This window comes from Takifugu flavidus, chromosome 13 (genome assembly GCF_003711565.1).
Source record: "Takifugu flavidus isolate HTHZ2018 chromosome 13, ASM371156v2, whole genome shotgun sequence".
Classification (NCBI taxonomy): domain Eukaryota; kingdom Metazoa; phylum Chordata; class Actinopteri; order Tetraodontiformes; family Tetraodontidae; genus Takifugu; species Takifugu flavidus.
Genome location: NC_079532.1, coordinates 3,107,629 through 3,124,919, shown reverse-complemented (window position 1 = coordinate 3,124,919; position 17,291 = coordinate 3,107,629). Strand labels below are relative to the sequence as shown.

Below are 17,291 nucleotides of genomic sequence, written 5' to 3'. Positions count from 1 at the left end.
GCCCCCACCGTACGAAGAAAAGGGCGAATGTTCTTCCAAAATAAAACTCAACAAAGTAAAATCAGTTTATATTACATTTTTATGATTGTAAAATAATTTATATAAAATGCCACTATTAAATAAAACCATCTGGGAAATTAATTTTCAAGTCCTTTTTGGAGACCAGCACTCAAGTAGCTATTTGCATAATCAGTTGTCTTTACAATCAAATGTGCACTTGGAAAAATAACCTCTGTTCAAAATTAGCATTTTTAATAACATTGTTAGTCGTTTTTTAAAAAAAAAACAACAACTCAGCATCCATGTTGTAAACTCTGCACTCAGAAAGGGAAAATAAATAAAGACATTGAAAATGAGAAAACCTTTAGTCATATCATGGCTAGAAGACTTGTGCATATTTTCAAGTTTTTGTTGAATAAAACTCTAGTCTTCGTTCAGTTTGTGTCACATTTGTCAGCTGCTGTCCAAAGAATGGAGGTCAAGACAGTCGCTGGGCTTGCCGAGTTCACAGCTGCGCTCTCTCTCGTCTTCACCTTTTCCCATTCATTCATTCATTTTCCACTTTAGGCGATTTTCAGTTCAATTTTTTTCTCTTCGTTTTACTTTTCAACTCCTCTTGCTCCCGTCTCTCCTCCTCCAGATCTTCATGCACTGCCATCTTCAGGCTAAAGTACAAGCAGACACAAAAAATTGAACGATGCAGCTCTGCAGACAAACGTGATGCAGCATTCAGACCTGATGACTCATTTTACCTTCTGGCCTCCTCTTTCTGCATTTCTTTCCAGCTGCTCTCCATGAATTTAAGTGCATAGTCACTCTCATCTTTATACCTGAGGGAATAAAAAGGGAATAAGGTTGCTTCTTTGAAGTTATTGTAAACATAAATAAAGATTGACAGGTTGAAAATCTTACCTGGACCGATCATAACCAAAAATCTCCTTAATGTGTCTAGAAATTTCTTCTTGTTCTTCTCCTTCATCATCAATAAAATCATCCATTTCTGGGTCATACTCTTCTTCGTCCTCGTATTTTCGCTTGTATGCAGAGGTGATGGGTGGCAGCATTGTACCTGTAGAGCGGTCAGATTTTTAAAGAACATGCAGGGTAATTTGACAAATCCGGCTATTAATGCACCTTCATATGCAATAAGGGTCTCACCTGGTGGTCTGTTCATCATAGGTCTAGGAGGCATCCCTGGCCTTAGTGGCATCCCAGGTCTCTGGGGCATCCCTGGCCTTAGTGGCATCCCAGGTCTCTGGGGCATGCCAGGTCTCTGGGGCATGCCAGGTCTCTGGGGGATGCCCATATGAGGAGGGACACCTGGCCGAGATACAGCGACATTCTTAGATGAAATGGTCTCAGAAACCACAGTGCATTTTGGTCTCCCCGGTCCTGATCCAATATTGCTAGTTGATCGGCCAGGTAACGGTCCACCGCCACCAGACTGGCTCGACCCAACCCCAGAAGCTCTGATTCCAGTACTCCCGAGGGGGCCATGTGTGATCCTTCCCCCAGACCTGACCTGTGGTACATTAGCTTTCGTCCTGAAAGCAGCTCCCTGCCGGGCCTCGAGTTGGTTCTCCGCCCTAGGAGGTCCACTTAATGAAGGCCTAATCTGTGAATTACCACCTGATTTTAAAGCTGAATTAATTCCAGGTCGAACTGATTCTCCTCTTCCAGATGGGCGGCCCCCAGCTGGAGGCCCTTGCCTTGATGACCCTCCCTGACTGGGTCTGGGCTGTGGACCATTTCCCTGTTGAAATTTCTGGCCTGGTTCTGATGGAAGTCTGCTCCCAGAACTACTAGGAGCTCTTCTTTGCAGTGATGAGGTGCTTTCTTTTTTTAACTTAAGGTCACTTGGGCTGCTGGACTTTTGGCCAGATGAGTTCATGGAGGACCCTTGTTTGGCTGGCATCCGGGATGAGGCTGGTTTTGAAGAAACTTTATTAGTAACGGAACCAGATGATCCAGAGGAGCTTGTCTTGGGTCTGTCTCTGTTGTTTTGAGGCATGCTGGATCTGTCTCTATCTGTTTTGGAAGAAGAGGGGCCTTTGTCCATGTTTTTTGTTTGGTGGGGTCTCTTACTGGACCCACTGGTTAAACTAGGTTTTTCTGAAGAGTTCTTTAGTGGCCTGCCACTTTTTTGATCCCTTTCCACATTGCCCTTTTTTCCTGAAATGGAACTTGGTTGGGATCGGTCTCTGTCTGTCTCTCTGTCTTTGCCTTGCCTCTTTGCCTTGCGTTCCAGCTCTAGTTCCCTCATCTCATCCGCTGTACGGGGCCTTTCTTCCTTTTTCACTGTCTTGGGCTTGAGCTCAACTGGCTCATGCTGCTTCTTCTCTGCCAATTTCAGTAAGTCTGCAAAGGCCAGAGGAGGCTTGGGTGGGCCACTGGGTTTCTTAGATGAAGGCTTGATACCACTCCCAATAGTTTTGCCTGCTCTCAGCGGTTCTGGCTCCTGATCTGGTTCTGAATCTGACTGCTCGTATTCATAATTATCCTCATCATCCGCTGGGTCTATTGAGGTATTCCTAAATCTGTCCTCATTCATGGCTCTTTCTTCCTGCATTTCCAGTTTTGTCTTCCTCTTATTTGGACTATCTGTGATTGGAACACCATTGTATCCTTTAAAATTGTCCTTGGTTCTAGATGCCATAGCTCGTGCCTTACGGTCCGACTTCAGCTCAATCCTCCTAGCAAGCAAGGTCTCCTTCTGTTTCTTCATTTCGATTTCTGAAACAAATGTCAGCATAAAGATCTAAATGAGTTTTTGTAAGTTATCCACAGTGTCATATACATGATTCAGGGATCATTACCTTTCTTTTTAGTATCATGGGACCGTTTTTTCAGAAGAGCCTGTACAGCAGTTGGATTTACACCCTTTGATCTCGGGTCCCTTTTTGATGGTCCAGCTTGTAAACTGTATCTCTTCTGTTAAAGGTCAAGGGAAAAGTACAGGTTATGCCAGGCATGGGCAAACTAAGGCCCGGGGGCCACACGCGGCCCGTTAAACATTTTAATCCGGCCCGCTAAACTTGAAAAATTAAATGAATAAACCTTGTTAATGTTAAATTTTCACTGCAATTCTGGTGTTTTCCCACTAGAAAAAAGACAGTCAGGAGGAGAGTGATGGTGATATCCTGAAGGATAACAGAACTTTCAGTGCTTTAAAATAGAAATGGTTATTAATTTTTTTTTTAAAAGGCACATTTTATTCATTTGATTTTAAGTGTTTTAAGATTCATTCCAAAGTCATATATTTTGTTGTAATGCTTCTCTTCATTTTCATTTGAAATTAAAGCACATGTTTTCTCCATATCCCAAGATTTGTATTTTTTCTCCAATGAGGTGAGGTTACCAAAGCACTCCATCCATCCATCTGCTCCTGGTCCGGCCCCTTTGTCAAATGTTAGAACCCATTGTGGCCCACGAATCAAAATGTTTGCCCACCCCTGGGTTATGCAGTAGTCTGAATTATTAGAAATATATATATTTATATACATAGTCATTGTATTGGTCGTCACTGCGTCTGCTATATACCCTACCACGTAGGAAAATGTGCAAAATGTCAAACGTTTTAATATTTTAAATTAAGACTTGTAAATCACATGATATCAAAGCATCCATACGTGTTTCGTTTAACTTGACTTGAGAAAGCCATGTGTAAATGACAGCCCTACCTGGACATTGCTGACACCCTGGTTTTGCGAGGCGATGTCCAAAATATTGTCAAAGTCCATCATTTTGGCTGGAGATGACATAATGACCTGTGCGTTTGAAGCAAAGAGCATGGAAAGGAGGTGCGGGCTTTCAGCGTTAGCGTTCAAATATTAAATAAGAAACAAAACTGGCTCGAGGTTCGGCGTCCACCAACAACACTTGGCGAGGTGTTGAGAAAACTACTTTTCAAATACCAACAAAAGGAAAACTGCAATTGTTAAATAAAGATGACGTTGCCTCGTTTCAATAGCCTGCGCGGACTTCAGCTAAGCTAATCCTGTCTTAACATTAGCCAAATAAACAGTCCAAAAGACCTCGCCTTTTGTTAAGATAAAAACAAAACGCACTAACGGAGGCCACCCCCATCGATAATGTAAATTATCAAAAAGGATCGGAAAAAACTCGTTAAAAACTCTGACATATGAAGCGCCGATATAACTCAAGACTAACGGCAAAAAGAGCGCAGAGCCGACAAATTAAAGGCTCTGGAGTATTTTACGGAAGTGAGCGAAGTCGTGATTACGTAGTTCCGCTTTTGTGTCAGCACGCGTCATCTTTGGTTTGTTTAACGCAAAAGAGGCCTGGCAATGGTGTGGAATATGGGTAGGTATAAATTAAATTGTTATCCTTTTGTAATCGTATTACTAACAACTCCTTACAATTGCCAGCATCAGCCACTCATTTTTTCAACAAACACAATACGCGAAACGTTGTGAAAGGTTTGGTGACGTTATTTGAGGACGTATTTCGACTGACGTCATGACGAAATGCGTTTTGTTTCGATAAAGCAAAAACCGCTGATATTATTTAAAAAAAATCGGGAATTACATATTTGGAAAAGATTACAGTTCGAAATAGAAAAAGAGTCTTAAAACAAACTATGTACAGTCAGATTAAGTCCAAAGACGTGACACCAAGCCGGATAAAATGCGATCTGACCTGTTTAATAAGGTGTCGGCCGCAATCATTTTTGTTTCCACGTTTCTTCAGGATTTGTTTGGATTTTACATATGATTTCCACAAGATGTCGTTATTGCATCGTAGATTTTGCTCTGAAGAAAAATAAACACTAACGCTGACATGCAAAAATAAAGCTATTTTATCTTGGAATTATCAATGACAAAATCATTTATTCACATTTCCGCATATTGAATTAGGAGCATGCTAATTTTACAAAATAAGGCAGGTTTAGCCCAAAACATCTTCCGTGAAGACAGTAGACAAAGGATGTAAACACATTGTGTATATAATATATTTATTAAAAACGAATGCATTTTGATTAATAGAGGGATACTTATTTTTTGAAGTTTTTTCCATGATTTATAAGGCCTTTTCTGACACAGATGTTGCCAAATAGCTCGATTTCTGCAAAATGTAAATAAAGACCATCTGCTCTCACATAAACAACACACTGACTCCTCCCAACAGGGAGTCTTTGCCTTCTGAACCCGCCCCCTTCACTGGATGTGTGCGTTGTCATTGGTCAGCAGACAAATTCACGCCCACGCCACCGTCCTACAGGGTGTTGGACCGCCCACCGGAGCGAGGACAAAAACATTCGGCATCCCTTTTACCAGAGCAACATATAGAGGAGAATCTGACCTGAGTTCTGAGGTTCTTTCCCGTTCGTCGCAAACACAGTCCACCAGGGAGCCATGGTTTCTCCGGTAACAGTGGTGAGCATCCCCTTACAGCCAGTTTATATTCATCAATCGTTAAACGCTTATGAGGGTGTTGCTAAATAAGAAGCATCATTATCCAATAATTTGGACGTGTTCTATATGGGATCTATCGTTCGCTATTAATAGCTAGACATCTAATTCTTGACATTGACATTATTTTGATAGCTTAGCGTGTTAAACTTTCTCTCCGGAGGCCACTGCGGGCTCTTCCAGCTAACATTTAAAACCCATTGTATGACAATACCTGGTTTATAAATTCGATTTGGTCACTCGGACAACATCGGACGTACATGATAATCTGTCATCGTTCTATTGGGTCGGAATCTGATAATATGTATGTGTTGGCACTCCGCGCAGGACAAGTTCCGTGTCCGGCTGTAACGCTAGCTTTCATAACTGTCGTGTCGCCACAAATGTTTCATGCTCGGTATTCTGAGCAGAGGAAGGACGTTTCCACACATTTCCCAGAGGCAGCCCTTGGCCGAAATGGGAAAAAGTGTCATGTGACGAGCTTTTGTGTCTTTCTTTTTCCTCTTTCCCGTGCCGGCCCGTTACGCATGCGCCGAGCTGCGTGTTCCGACAGGGGCTGGATTTCTCTTCATCTTTTTTGTTGTAGGCGCTTTTCAAGCTATCTTTTGTTAGCATGTATGGACCACACCGCTTTTGAACCGTTACAGGAGGGTGCATTGGTTATAAATCGTGCAGGAAAGCATCCGCTTCCTTGAAAGTGCTGGAATGTTCCTCTTTTCCTGGGCGCTGAGGTTGGATGGTGTGATGTAATTTGCTGCGATGAAAGGCTTCCCCACTGGTTGCCTTGGTGATGATGCGCTTAATCTGTGTAAAGACTCTTTGTCACTGAATGGATGGGGCTCACATAGAGAAGCTGCTGGTGTGCAGTAGGCCATAATTTCTCTCTCAGACCTCAGATCCCTCATGAGAACAATCATTTATTAACTTTTCTAATAATAGTCTTATTTCTGGGAAAGCAATTCTGGTGTTTTTGCTTTCAGAGTGCAACTTTTCATTGAAAATTCCCAACAACCATTTGTGGGGATGCAATTACTTTTAGAAAACCTTTAACTTCTTTAAATGTTCAATTTGGGCTCTAAGTACTAGCATCTCGAAGATATTCTGCTTAAGAGCCATGGTTCTTAATTAGTATAAGAATAAGGAAGCCAATCTTGATAAGAGTTTTTAATAATACACTATAAAGTAATAAGCGTTCGTAACAAAGCGTTCGGCCTCTTATGAGGTCAGCTATAACCAGAAAAGGCAGGTCGTCTTTGTCTTATAAGATAACATGTCATTTATTGGCCAGGGGATAAAAAATAACTTGTGTGAGGTGTTAGATCATTACAAAAGCTTTTTAATAATTCGCTCAAGACATCTTCTCGGAGGGTCCTCACACAAAGTCCCCAGTGAGGATCGGTGACGCGTCTAGGGTGTTTTTCTGCCTCGACAGTTGTCAAACCCAATAGAATACATCGAAAACGCTACAGAGATGGACGAGTTAAGCCTTGTGTTGTTATTATCTGCTATAGGGATGGAATAGAATGGAAAGATCACTGTCATATGACCCCCCCCCCCCACACACACACACACACACACCAGCTGTTCCTGCCAGGACTATACTTATGTTTCCGTTCCCCTCTGCCAGACTGCGTGCATGAGACTTTACAGGTCTTTTATTTACACCTATCACGTTTCTGTTGATCGGTGGTGTAAGACTCAGACTGGTCGAGTAGATGTTTATCATGGCTGGGCTGTTTTCTGTGTTTTAGTTGGCACACAGAAGCAGCTGCTCTCTCCTTCCTGGATCGTCCTCCCTACACTGGTCCTAACTCCACTCTCCAAATTATGCCGGCCATTTAAATCGCATTTTAGCCATCGTGACAAAGACAACGATGATAACACAGGGGTCAGACCAGCTGCATGTGTAGCTTTCTTTGTAGCAGATATTCCTTGTTTGTCCTTTTTCAGGCTTGGCTGTCATCCTCCTGTATCTCTGTTATTGTATAAACTAAGTTCACGTGTAGAACAATGGGAAAGGAAGCTACAGTTGAGTATAGTTAAAAATGGCAGCACAAATAAGATCAAAGGTGACGGTCATATCTGACTTCCTTGAGCCATAGAAGGATCTGACCCTTGCAGGGTATTATTCAATCTATCAGGAAGATGTTGACTTAGAAACATTTATATTCAATTTCCTCTTATGATTATTCATTTAAAAAAAACACTGAACATATGGCTTACAGAAAGCAACATGAAGAAGAGGAGAAGTGCTCAGTTGTGCCCCAAAGCAGAATTGTGTTTTGATGGCCACATTACTTCTTCTTTCATCATAACCAATGGAAATTGAAATTATTAATATTAGAAACTCACTGTAATTAAGCCTTTGTATAAAAGGAACAACAGAGTAATAAAAGCCGCACAAATAATTCTCTCATATCAGTAGAAAGAGTGCTTTGTTTAATTATTTTTTTTATCAAATCACAATGGAATACTTGACTAAAGGTGCGAGTGTATTAAAAACAGGATGTGTGTGTTCATGGCATGCTAAGATCCAGCCTGTAAGCATTAATATCTGATCAGAAAAAACCTTCTGGATCAGCTGAGTCATACAGAGAAGAGCAATCAGGTACAGTGTGTGCTGCTATGTTTTTGTAATTTTGTGTGTTTGGACAGAAAGAAATGTAACAGGCAGCACAGTTGGGATGGTGAAGCTGAGAGGTAACTCCCACTGAGAAGAATGTGGGGCAAAGGTGGAGATAGGTTATAAGAGAAGAGAAGGTTAAAGACGGCCAGAGGATCATGTGGAAGCTTTGTCTGCATTTCCCCCTCGGGTCATTTTCACAAAGTTTCACTTCACTCTCCATCACGTGCCTGTGTGCCACTCAAGACGTCCCATCTTTAATCTGTTTTCAGGTCAAAAGTGAAGGACCCAAGCTGGTGCCATTCTTCAAGGCCACCTGTGTGTACTTTGTCCTGTGGCTTCCCACCTCCAGCCCCTCCTGGTTCAGCGCCCTGATCAAATGTCTGCCCATTTTCTGCCTGTGGGTCTTCTTATTGGCACACGGCTTCAGCTTCCTGGGTGCTCACGCCAGCGCGCGTAAGATCTTGGCTGGCCTCATCTTCTCCGCCCTGGGTGATGCCTTCCTCATCTGGCAGGAGCAGGGCTACTTCGTGCACGGTGAGGGACCCATCCCAAACCCATCTTTTTCTTCCTACAGTTTGAGCTTTACTTTGGTTGCTATGAGATGCAAACATGACATCAGTCTTCCCGTTTTTTCAGAAACCACTTTTGTCTAGTAAACAGAAACAGAAACGGCTGCCAAATCGTCAATGCATCACTTATTTTCAGTTATTTATTTACACACCGAGCCCTTTTTGCACTTCCTGTGCTCCTGCAGGCCTCCTGATGTTCGCTATCACCCACATCCTCTACTCCTCCGCCTTTGGGATGAAGCCTCTGAACGTGGCTGCGGGCATGGTCATCACCGGCGTCTCCTCCCTGAGCTACATCCTGCTGTACCCCTACCTCGCCGGACCCTTCACCTACCTGGTGGGCGTGTACATCGCCCTCATCGGCTTCATGGGCTGGAGAGCCGTGGCAGGCCTGCAGCTGGCGAACGACCTGTGGACTTGGACTAAGCTGTCCGCCTGCCTGGGCTCCGTGCTCTTCATGGTCTCGGATCTCACCATCGCTGTCAACAAATTCTGCTTCCCCGTGCCTCACTCGCGTGCCATCATCATGGCCACCTACTACGCGGCCCAGATGCTAATAGCGCTGTCAGCCGTGGAGTGCCAGGATGTGGGAGTGGCCAGGAAGGCAGCACGTTGTCCATAACCACAGTTTCAGTCTCCCCTGCCCCCACACATCTCACTGCCGGGCGCCCCAAACTCTCGACCTTTATCTCATCCTGGTGCCCCCTCAAAGCATGTCGGCACCTCCATCGAACTCTCCACAAAATATTCAGTGTGCTACCCTCAGGTAGTCCTACACCGCTCTTCATCCCCCAGAAGCTGTGGTACCAGTAACACTCCTACCTGCCTCCGCTGATCCTAGAATGTTTCAATATAGATAACTGACAGACGAGAATAGTAACATTTACCTGCTGTTCCTCTCAGCGCATGTCACTGGGGACCCTCAAGAAGTGTGCATATGCATGTACAGTGTGCGCACGTGCGTTTAAGTGTGTCTGATTACCTCATGTTCCACACTGTCTCCACACTGACCCCCACGCTTCATGTGGTCCAATCTTACTTCCAAATCTATTTTGCGGCCTCAAAGGGAGTGCGTGCGTGCGTGCGTGCATGCGTGTGTGTTCTTTTTCGATTGTATTTCCCTGAATTATGGGTGCTACTCTGAAAGACAGGAGCATTTCCACAACTGTGTTAGTGTCCGCAGCCCGACATCAGCCAGACTGCCTTTGTTCGTTCCACCCTCGCACTCTTTCTCCCCGCACGAGCGGCGTGGTCGCCTGTGACTAACTGGATGTGCCCAGAAAGGATGACAAAGAAGGAAGGGGGGAAAAAAGGGAAGGCGGATAGCCAGACTGGCGTGACTGCGGCAGCGCGGTTGGGTTTGCTTTGTAGTTTCAGCATCAACCACTTCTTGTTAAACGAGTTGTTTGAAGAAGATTCCTGTTGACAAGTTATTGACACTGACTTAAAGAAATACTGAGGAGTATTTTTGTTGTGGCGGCGAATCGCACCCCCGCTGAGCAGCACAGGCCTTTGCATTGGTTTTGCAGTATTCTACCACTTCCTTTTCACACAATTGTAGATTTCAAGAGTCAGCGTGCTCTCAAGACTCTGACCCCAAAATCCTGCTGGGTTAGTTATTAGATCTGCAGGGTTCTTATTGCTGGACTAGATCCTGCCTTCACGGGCTTTGGGACCATATTACGTACTTGTGTGTACGTGTGTGTGTGGTCCTTAGATGGCAATCAGTGGTTCAGAACACAGCACACACCACGACTGTGTGAGCTGAAATGAAAGAGAAATCAGCGGCCGGACTTGTCATGTGAGGGATCCGTAATCCCATTATTCCCAGTAATTCCCTCATACAGCACACTTTATCAGCTTTAATCCCACCAAATCCTCCATAGTTAATCCCAGACAGGCTGGCTGATATTTTCCTCTGATCTGTCGCCCGCAACCTTCGTTTGTCTCACCCTCTGAATCTGAAGTTTCTACAGTACAGACATGTTTTCAGAGTGTATGCGCACGCTCGTGTGTGTGTGTGTGTATGTGTGTGTGTGACAAGTCAGAAGCAACTTTGGGCCTGAAACACTGTGAACTACCATAGTCCTTGATATCATCAACACATTCACTGGGGTCTCCTCCTTCTTCTCTTACTTCTCACTTCACGACATCTGAAACCGGATCGGTAGCATCGCCTGAACGTGTCAGCGACGGCAGTATTCAGTATAAACGGCATTAATACCACTGTTAACGTAAGATGGAAAATCACCACTGGACGGGTCGATCCTGCGGCGTGTACGACCCCTGGAGCTGCTACACGCCACAACGGCCACCATGACGGCTCTGCGGGCAGACGCTCATGGAGGTTCCTTAAACATCAGCAGTCTCAGTCTTAAGTTCAAGCAGCGGTGGGAAAATAAGCTCAGTGTTTCTCGCTGGTGCGTCGTCAAGATAGTTCCTCTATCTTTTTTTTTTTTTTGCCCCGAGTCAGCAGGATATTTCTGCTTGGGCCATCTGATCGTCTGTGTTTTACTCTCTTCCCGTCCTGCGTTGCTCTCTGTCTTCCCCTCCTCACCTGTCCACCTTGCTGGCAGATTGTACTTTAGCTGTGATTATAAATTCGTGCTGGCGGACGGCTGCTGAGGAGGCTGAGAGACGTGCACTTGCCTGCTTTGCGTCGCCAGTGTTGGAGGTTTTAGCAAAATGCTGCTGGATATCAGGATTCTGGATTCTGGAGGATGAGGTGGGAACAAGGAGGTCCGGAGAGGCCATCCTTCGCACGGTTGCTATGTGGGAAACTTATATAAGCTCTGCTTTTTTCTGGCCTCTCAAAGCCTCCTGACTATTGTTGTTTGTTGTTGATGGCGCCAAGCCAGAAGATACTTCTTAGATTATTCTAGTTGGCCGCCTACATTTTGGTGAGCTACCAGTTCTTGAGGAGCACTTTTGAAATATTTAAAGTCTCTGTGACTTGAACACCCATAACTGACCCGTTTCATTAAGAACTTGTCAAAAAAAACCAAAATAACAAGCTCGTGTATCAAGCGCACAAAATGTCCCCCCGCACAGAAGGAAGGTTATTGCTGAGCGCTACTGTGGCAGGTGAGGATGTGGAAGGTGACAGGCAGGAGATCAGCCTTCACATTTAGCTGCCAGCGTCTGCAGACCAGCAGCCGGGCCAGGCCCGCTTCACCTCCACCTGTCAACAGCTCGCCTCTGTCCTTTGTGTAAGGGGCCAGAGAGGACCGGCATGGCGGATCCTGTGGAAAATGACCTGGACCTGTGAGGGCCTGTGTGTTTTCACTCTCCTGTGAATGAACCTCCATCTTCAGAGTCTCTTTTTAAAGATTTTGAATCAGAATTGTCATTAATGCCGTTTGCTCTTGGCAATTACCGCACAGCAGTGTTCAAACCGGAGACCTGCAAAGCACCTGTGGCGTCTCGTTACCGTACCAACGCGACTGGCTGTCGCCCGACATCTGCGTGACTCGATGAGCGTATGAAATAGTAATGCTGAATCTTTTCTCTGCGATATCATTATGAATCTGTTATGTGCTGCCATTTTTCTATGCTTCCAGACAGGCCAGTCAATCTTCATGGTTATTTTTCTCCTTTTTAAGTGTATGCTGCCATTTTTTTGACCTTTGAAAATGACTGAATCAAAAAAGAGAAGTGTAAATGTATAATAAATCACTTTAATGTGCTATTTTGTTGAAAAGTGTCCCCGATCGTTGACTTTTGCTTGTGACGGTGGGTTAGTTTGGTATGATTCCTTCGTTTACATTGAAGGGACACAGTGTCACGTCACATGAACAAACATTTTATTATTTTACTCTGCGACACACGGTGACACACTTTACCTTTGTCCTTGATTTTCCACTTAGTGATTCGTTTCATGACTGTAGAGATGAACTAGTTTCCTTGTTGTAGTGAAACTGCTCTGAATGTGAATATGTATTGGAGAAATAAATGCAAACACAATGCAATTTCAACAACATCCTCTGGTCTTTTTTTTTCCCCTTTCAACCTGCTTCAAAAGGCATCTCGTGTCAGCTGATGTTTACAAGAGGGCCACGTTTTCTGAGTCTCCAGACGCTGTTGGCCCGCAGCGGCTAAACTGCCATCAGCACAGACGTGACCGGAGGACGAAAGAGAGTTCTGTTCTGCTGTCTGCTACACGTTACGGTCTGGCAGAGTGGGGAAATATGCCTTCAATGCAAATAAAGAGTCTTACAACGTGTCATTTCTTTAAAAAGATCTTAGTCACTTCAGTTGGAAGTTGAAGTTGAAATTCTTCTTTCATTTAATTGGAAAAGTCCAAACAGTGCAGTTTGAACAATGTCTTTGTTAAACAACAGCTCACGCTGAGCAAGTATTTGTACAGTTACAATGTAAACGTGGCTGTGGTTTGAACATGAGCCTCAACTTGACTTATCAGACAAGTCTGTTACTGTTGAGTTTTCTAACAGAATATTTGGCCCATCAGTGTCCCACATGTAATGACCCTCCAATAACAGCGCACAACCCCAGAACTTTCCTTGTTTTGAAAATTCCCCCCCAAGTGACTTGTATAACTGAAAAAAACAGTGAAAATAAGTAAATGAGGAGATCCAAAATGCAAGAGCTGTTCATCCGGTTCTTTCACTGCCCACTGGCACTTGATTAATCCGTCACAGCCAGTTCCCTCCTGCTGGGACCATAGAAACAAATGAAATGTGGGCCAATATAGTGACGTCAGGATGAAGCGGAGACGTGACCTGACCAGACCACACACAGCAACAGCAAGAGTTTAACACTGAAGCTCAAATTAAACTTCTGTTGGTGTCAAAATGTGTCTCTATAATGTGTAGTGGCATCAGACATATTAATTTAAATACGTTAGGGATATGTACCACATAGAAGAGATATCTACCTAAACGATCAACTAGATAGAGGATTTTGGGGTAGTTTCAAAACTGGCAATGGGGGGTTTTTATTCAAAAAAGCAATGGGTGATGCGATGTTCAGCTTTTTTAAAAAAGGATTTAAAAAAATCTACATTCACAAACAAATATCTCTATCACAGCGAACTGACTATTGATTACTATCATTTTAGACACAGAAAAGGGAAAGAAATAAAACATTTCTTTCTTCAGCAAACAGGCTGCACCATAATTGTGCAGCTCTGACCCCTGGCGGCTACTTTTGCGAATTACAGAAAGCCAAAGTGAACAGCTTCAGGTCAGATTATTGTTAGTGTAACGACACATTAAATATAACAAATGTAAATTGGAATGGTGGCAAAAAACATAGATTTATGGATTCCAACACCTCTGCTTGTCTGCACATACACTGCTAAATTGTCACCCCTCAGAGGGTTGGTTCTCCATCACCAGTCCACGGTCTCCCCCCATCTTGCATTGTACAGGCAGGGATTACCTGGATGCACACTGTGCTCTGCCAAAATCAAAGTAAAGGCTCTCTTGTTGGCTGCTGGACCGTAACTGGAACTGAGATTACACTTTAAACTCATACTCACACATCGACAATAATTCCTATCTGGAAAGGAAACACTCATGAAAGTGCCTCGTTAATGTTGTGGGGATGAGGTTGCCTTTAAATGTAAGTTTTTTCTACAATTGACGTCCATTTTGGGGTATTTACACAAGGGCAGAACATGAAACTGGAGTGGGAAGACAGGTTCACAGAGAGAACATACCCAACAGAAGACCTTAATTACTGAATCATATTTAAAGATGTTGCGTAACTGTAATTAGCAGATGTGTTTGGACAGCCACAAGTCCTTCTGAAGATATTTACTCTGCCTCACAAGCTTCTTGTTGTCGTAAATGAGCTTGTTCGGAGGAGGGATTTGCTCGGATTACTTTCAACTCAGCACTGGAAGGCAGGATTTACCATACAGCCCATACGTCTTCGTTTTGATGATAGCGGGAAGATAATGTTTTTGTTTTTGGTCTTCATAGCTGTGAGGGGAATTAATGCCTCAAATCTCAGGGGAGGAGAAACTTCAGAGGCTTGTTCCATTAAAAATGCTAAGTCGAAAATAGAGAGGAGCATTTGGAGGGAAAATGTCACAATACATCCGTATAAACATTTGCATTTACATCCTTGATCTACATGGCCAACAGCATCTTTTGTGGCCTTATAATTATTGAGGAGTTCCAGGAGGAGAGGAGAGGAGAGGAGAGGAGAGGAGAGGAGAGGAGAGGAGAGGAGAGGAGAGGAGGGAGAGGAGAGAGGAGAGGAGAGGAGAGGGGAGGGGAGGGGAGGGGAGAGGAGAGGAGAGGGAGGAGAGGAGAGGAGAGGGGAGGGGAGAGGAGAGGAGGAGGAGAGGAGAGGAGAGGAGAGGAGAGGAGAGGAGGGGAGGGGAGGGGAGGGGAGGGGAGGGGAGAGGAGAGGAGAGGAGAGGGGAGGGGAGAGGAGAGGAGAGGAGAGGAGAGGAGAGGAGAGGAGAGGAGAGAGAGGAGAGGAGAGGAGAGAGAGGAGAGGAGGCCTAAAACAAACCATGAAATAAGTCAGCCATTTGACCAAACGTCTGCAGTTACATTTTATGAAGATAGATAGATAGATAGATAGATAGATAGATAGATAGATAGATAGATAGATAGATAGATAGATAGATAGATAGATAGATAGATAGATAGATAGATAGATAGATAGATAGATAGATAGATAGATAGATAGATAGATAGATTTGTTACACTCAAGATTGTCTCCAGATGGGAGCAAGAAAACCTGCTAATGGTTGAGGAGGACGGGAACGAGGCCAGAAGGAGGAGAAGACATCTTGTAACTGTTGTGGTTTGTTAACCTGGACATGGACATTTCAGTCAACGGGGTCAGAGGTCGTTCCTGTTCTTATGTTGCCTTTCTGAATATTCTGTTCCAGTGAAAACTGGTTTGCGTCTGCAGGTATGTAAATAACCTCTTTGTAGGGTTCCACCACCTCCTTCTCCTTCGTCTCCTTCAGCTTCTTGACGATGACTCTTTAGCCTTTGAAGCGGCGCTCAGCCCAAATCCTCTTCTGTTCCTTCCTGTCAGCTCTGGATCTTTACCCTCTCCTGGTCAGACAACTGTGTTTCTGTTGTAAACTCATCAAGTTTCTTCACTTTCTTCTAATTACGAACCGTCTGTTTGTGAGCTTAAGCGAAAAACAGAAACTCGTGTTTGTCAAGTAAAAATTGTTGTTTGTGTTTTCATTCAATTAAAGATAAAGTACCTTTATAATGGTTTAGCTGTAATTGTGCATCTATGTGAGTGCCCCCTGTGTGTTTAGCCCCATTCTTCCCTCTCTCTCTCTGGAGCGGTCCGCCCTCTCTCATGGTCAGGACATCGCGGCAGCTGAAACGCTGACTCAGGTTTCATTTGTCCAACGTTGTCCACCAAAGTACTCCTCGTGCCAGTGAGTTGCTATGGTTCTGATCAAATCCTTTCAGTAACCCTTACAGAAGCCACTGGCTTTAAGTGATTAAAGGATGATCTCTAATTTCCTGTTCTCAAATTTCCTCGCTGTAATTTCCCAGTTTCAGATGATTCAGATGATCCTGCCGACAAGGGACGATGAAATAATCCTAATACCACCACAAACTCCATAGTTTGCTTCCATTATAATATTGTGTGAGTGCCAAACTTGCTTGAATGAAGTTAAAATAAATCATTGGAGGCGTGCATGCACGTTCACTACTGTAAGCACCAGCTCAGCCGTGACAGCAGAGCGGCACCCTGGGTCTGCTCTGAGCTCCTCCTATAGATATTTCTGGATTCGTGCCAGCAACACCATCCAAGTGGGATCAAAGCGAGCTCAATCACACCTCAGCGGCTTTAGGAAATGTCACAGTCTGCTCTAGACAACAGACACCCACCGCTTTTTCGCAGCATCCTTTTGAAGTCCAAAGCTGGATCGAGGAAAGGAGACAGGAACGTGTTCACCTGAGGCTCCGAGTGAACGAAGCTAACGCTCGAGAGGCAGTGTCACTTTCCACAGCAGTGAGATGGAGGAGACGGCTGCTCCACGATAGCAGGAGGGGATGGTCCTAACATCAGCATCCTCTAGGGTCAGGAAATTGACCCGGTGTTGGAGCAGTGTGGATGGGTTTGCCCCTTGCTGCAGTACTAAGGTCCAACAAAAGAGGGCAGTAGCACCATATGCAAACTCACTTAGTGAGCACCGCCAACTTGACAGTCAGCCCTCGATATAAGAAACAGATGGCAAGGGGCGATGCATATGTCAGCACCCACAAGTTAATTGCTTTATAATAGCTGTTTGAGCTTCACTTAAGCTCCCTGGCCGGTACAGAAAAAAGCGCTAAATCCACTCCAGAGTGGTTATAGATAAAAGGATCAGAGAGTTTTTTCCCCCCTTTCCAGCTTGTTTCCCACATGATGCATGTGGTGGTGGTGGAGTTGACAGCGCCATGGTGCTAAAGTCCCCCACTTTCCTCCTCAGATGAGCTGCTCTTTGTGGTGGGGTACTGTGGTCACGTGATCACCACAGTTTCTTTATTGGCACTTTTGTGCTCAGTTATTTACTGTACGTGGCCAATTCCAAATCAAGGTCACTGAAGGTCAACTCAAAGACGGAGGATACTGTTTCTGCAACACTTGCCTAATAGAGACTTGCTCTCCTGCAGCACAGTGACAGAAAAACAAAAGATAAAAGTGGGGAAACGAAAGAGACTGGAA

The 17,291-nt window shown here is 44.4% G+C and overlaps 2 protein-coding genes across 3 annotated transcripts; one reads left to right on the top strand and one right to left on the bottom strand.

The window, feature by feature from the left end:
• Window positions 1-61: 61 nt before the first annotated feature.
• spty2d1 (SPT2 chromatin protein domain containing 1) lies at window positions 62-4,227 on the bottom strand. Its single transcript, XM_057053085.1, has 6 exons — window positions 3,681-4,227; window positions 2,817-2,931; window positions 1,159-2,733; window positions 913-1,069; window positions 753-830; window positions 62-665 (listed from the first exon to the last, which is right to left on the bottom strand). The coding sequence occupies exons 1-6, from the start codon at window positions 3,789-3,791 to the stop codon at window positions 575-577; spliced, it is 2,127 nt and encodes a 708-aa protein (XP_056909065.1). The 5' UTR covers window positions 3,792-4,227; the 3' UTR covers window positions 62-574.
• Window positions 4,228-4,264: 37 nt separating this feature from the next.
• Window positions 4,265-12,606, top strand: tmem86a (transmembrane protein 86A). 2 transcript variants are annotated; one of them, XM_057053087.1, is made up of 4 exons: window positions 4,265-4,323; window positions 5,149-5,396; window positions 8,328-8,592; window positions 8,813-12,606. In XM_057053087.1, the coding sequence occupies exons 2-4, from the start codon at window positions 5,376-5,378 to the stop codon at window positions 9,247-9,249; spliced, it is 723 nt and encodes a 240-aa protein (XP_056909067.1). In that variant the 5' UTR covers window positions 4,265-4,323; window positions 5,149-5,375; the 3' UTR covers window positions 9,250-12,606. The 2 variants fall into 2 exon arrangements, with proteins under 2 accessions (XP_056909067.1, XP_056909068.1); XM_057053088.1 differs by having other exon boundaries at window positions 4,267-4,323; window positions 5,208-5,396.
• Window positions 12,607-17,291: the final 4,685 nt, after the last annotated feature.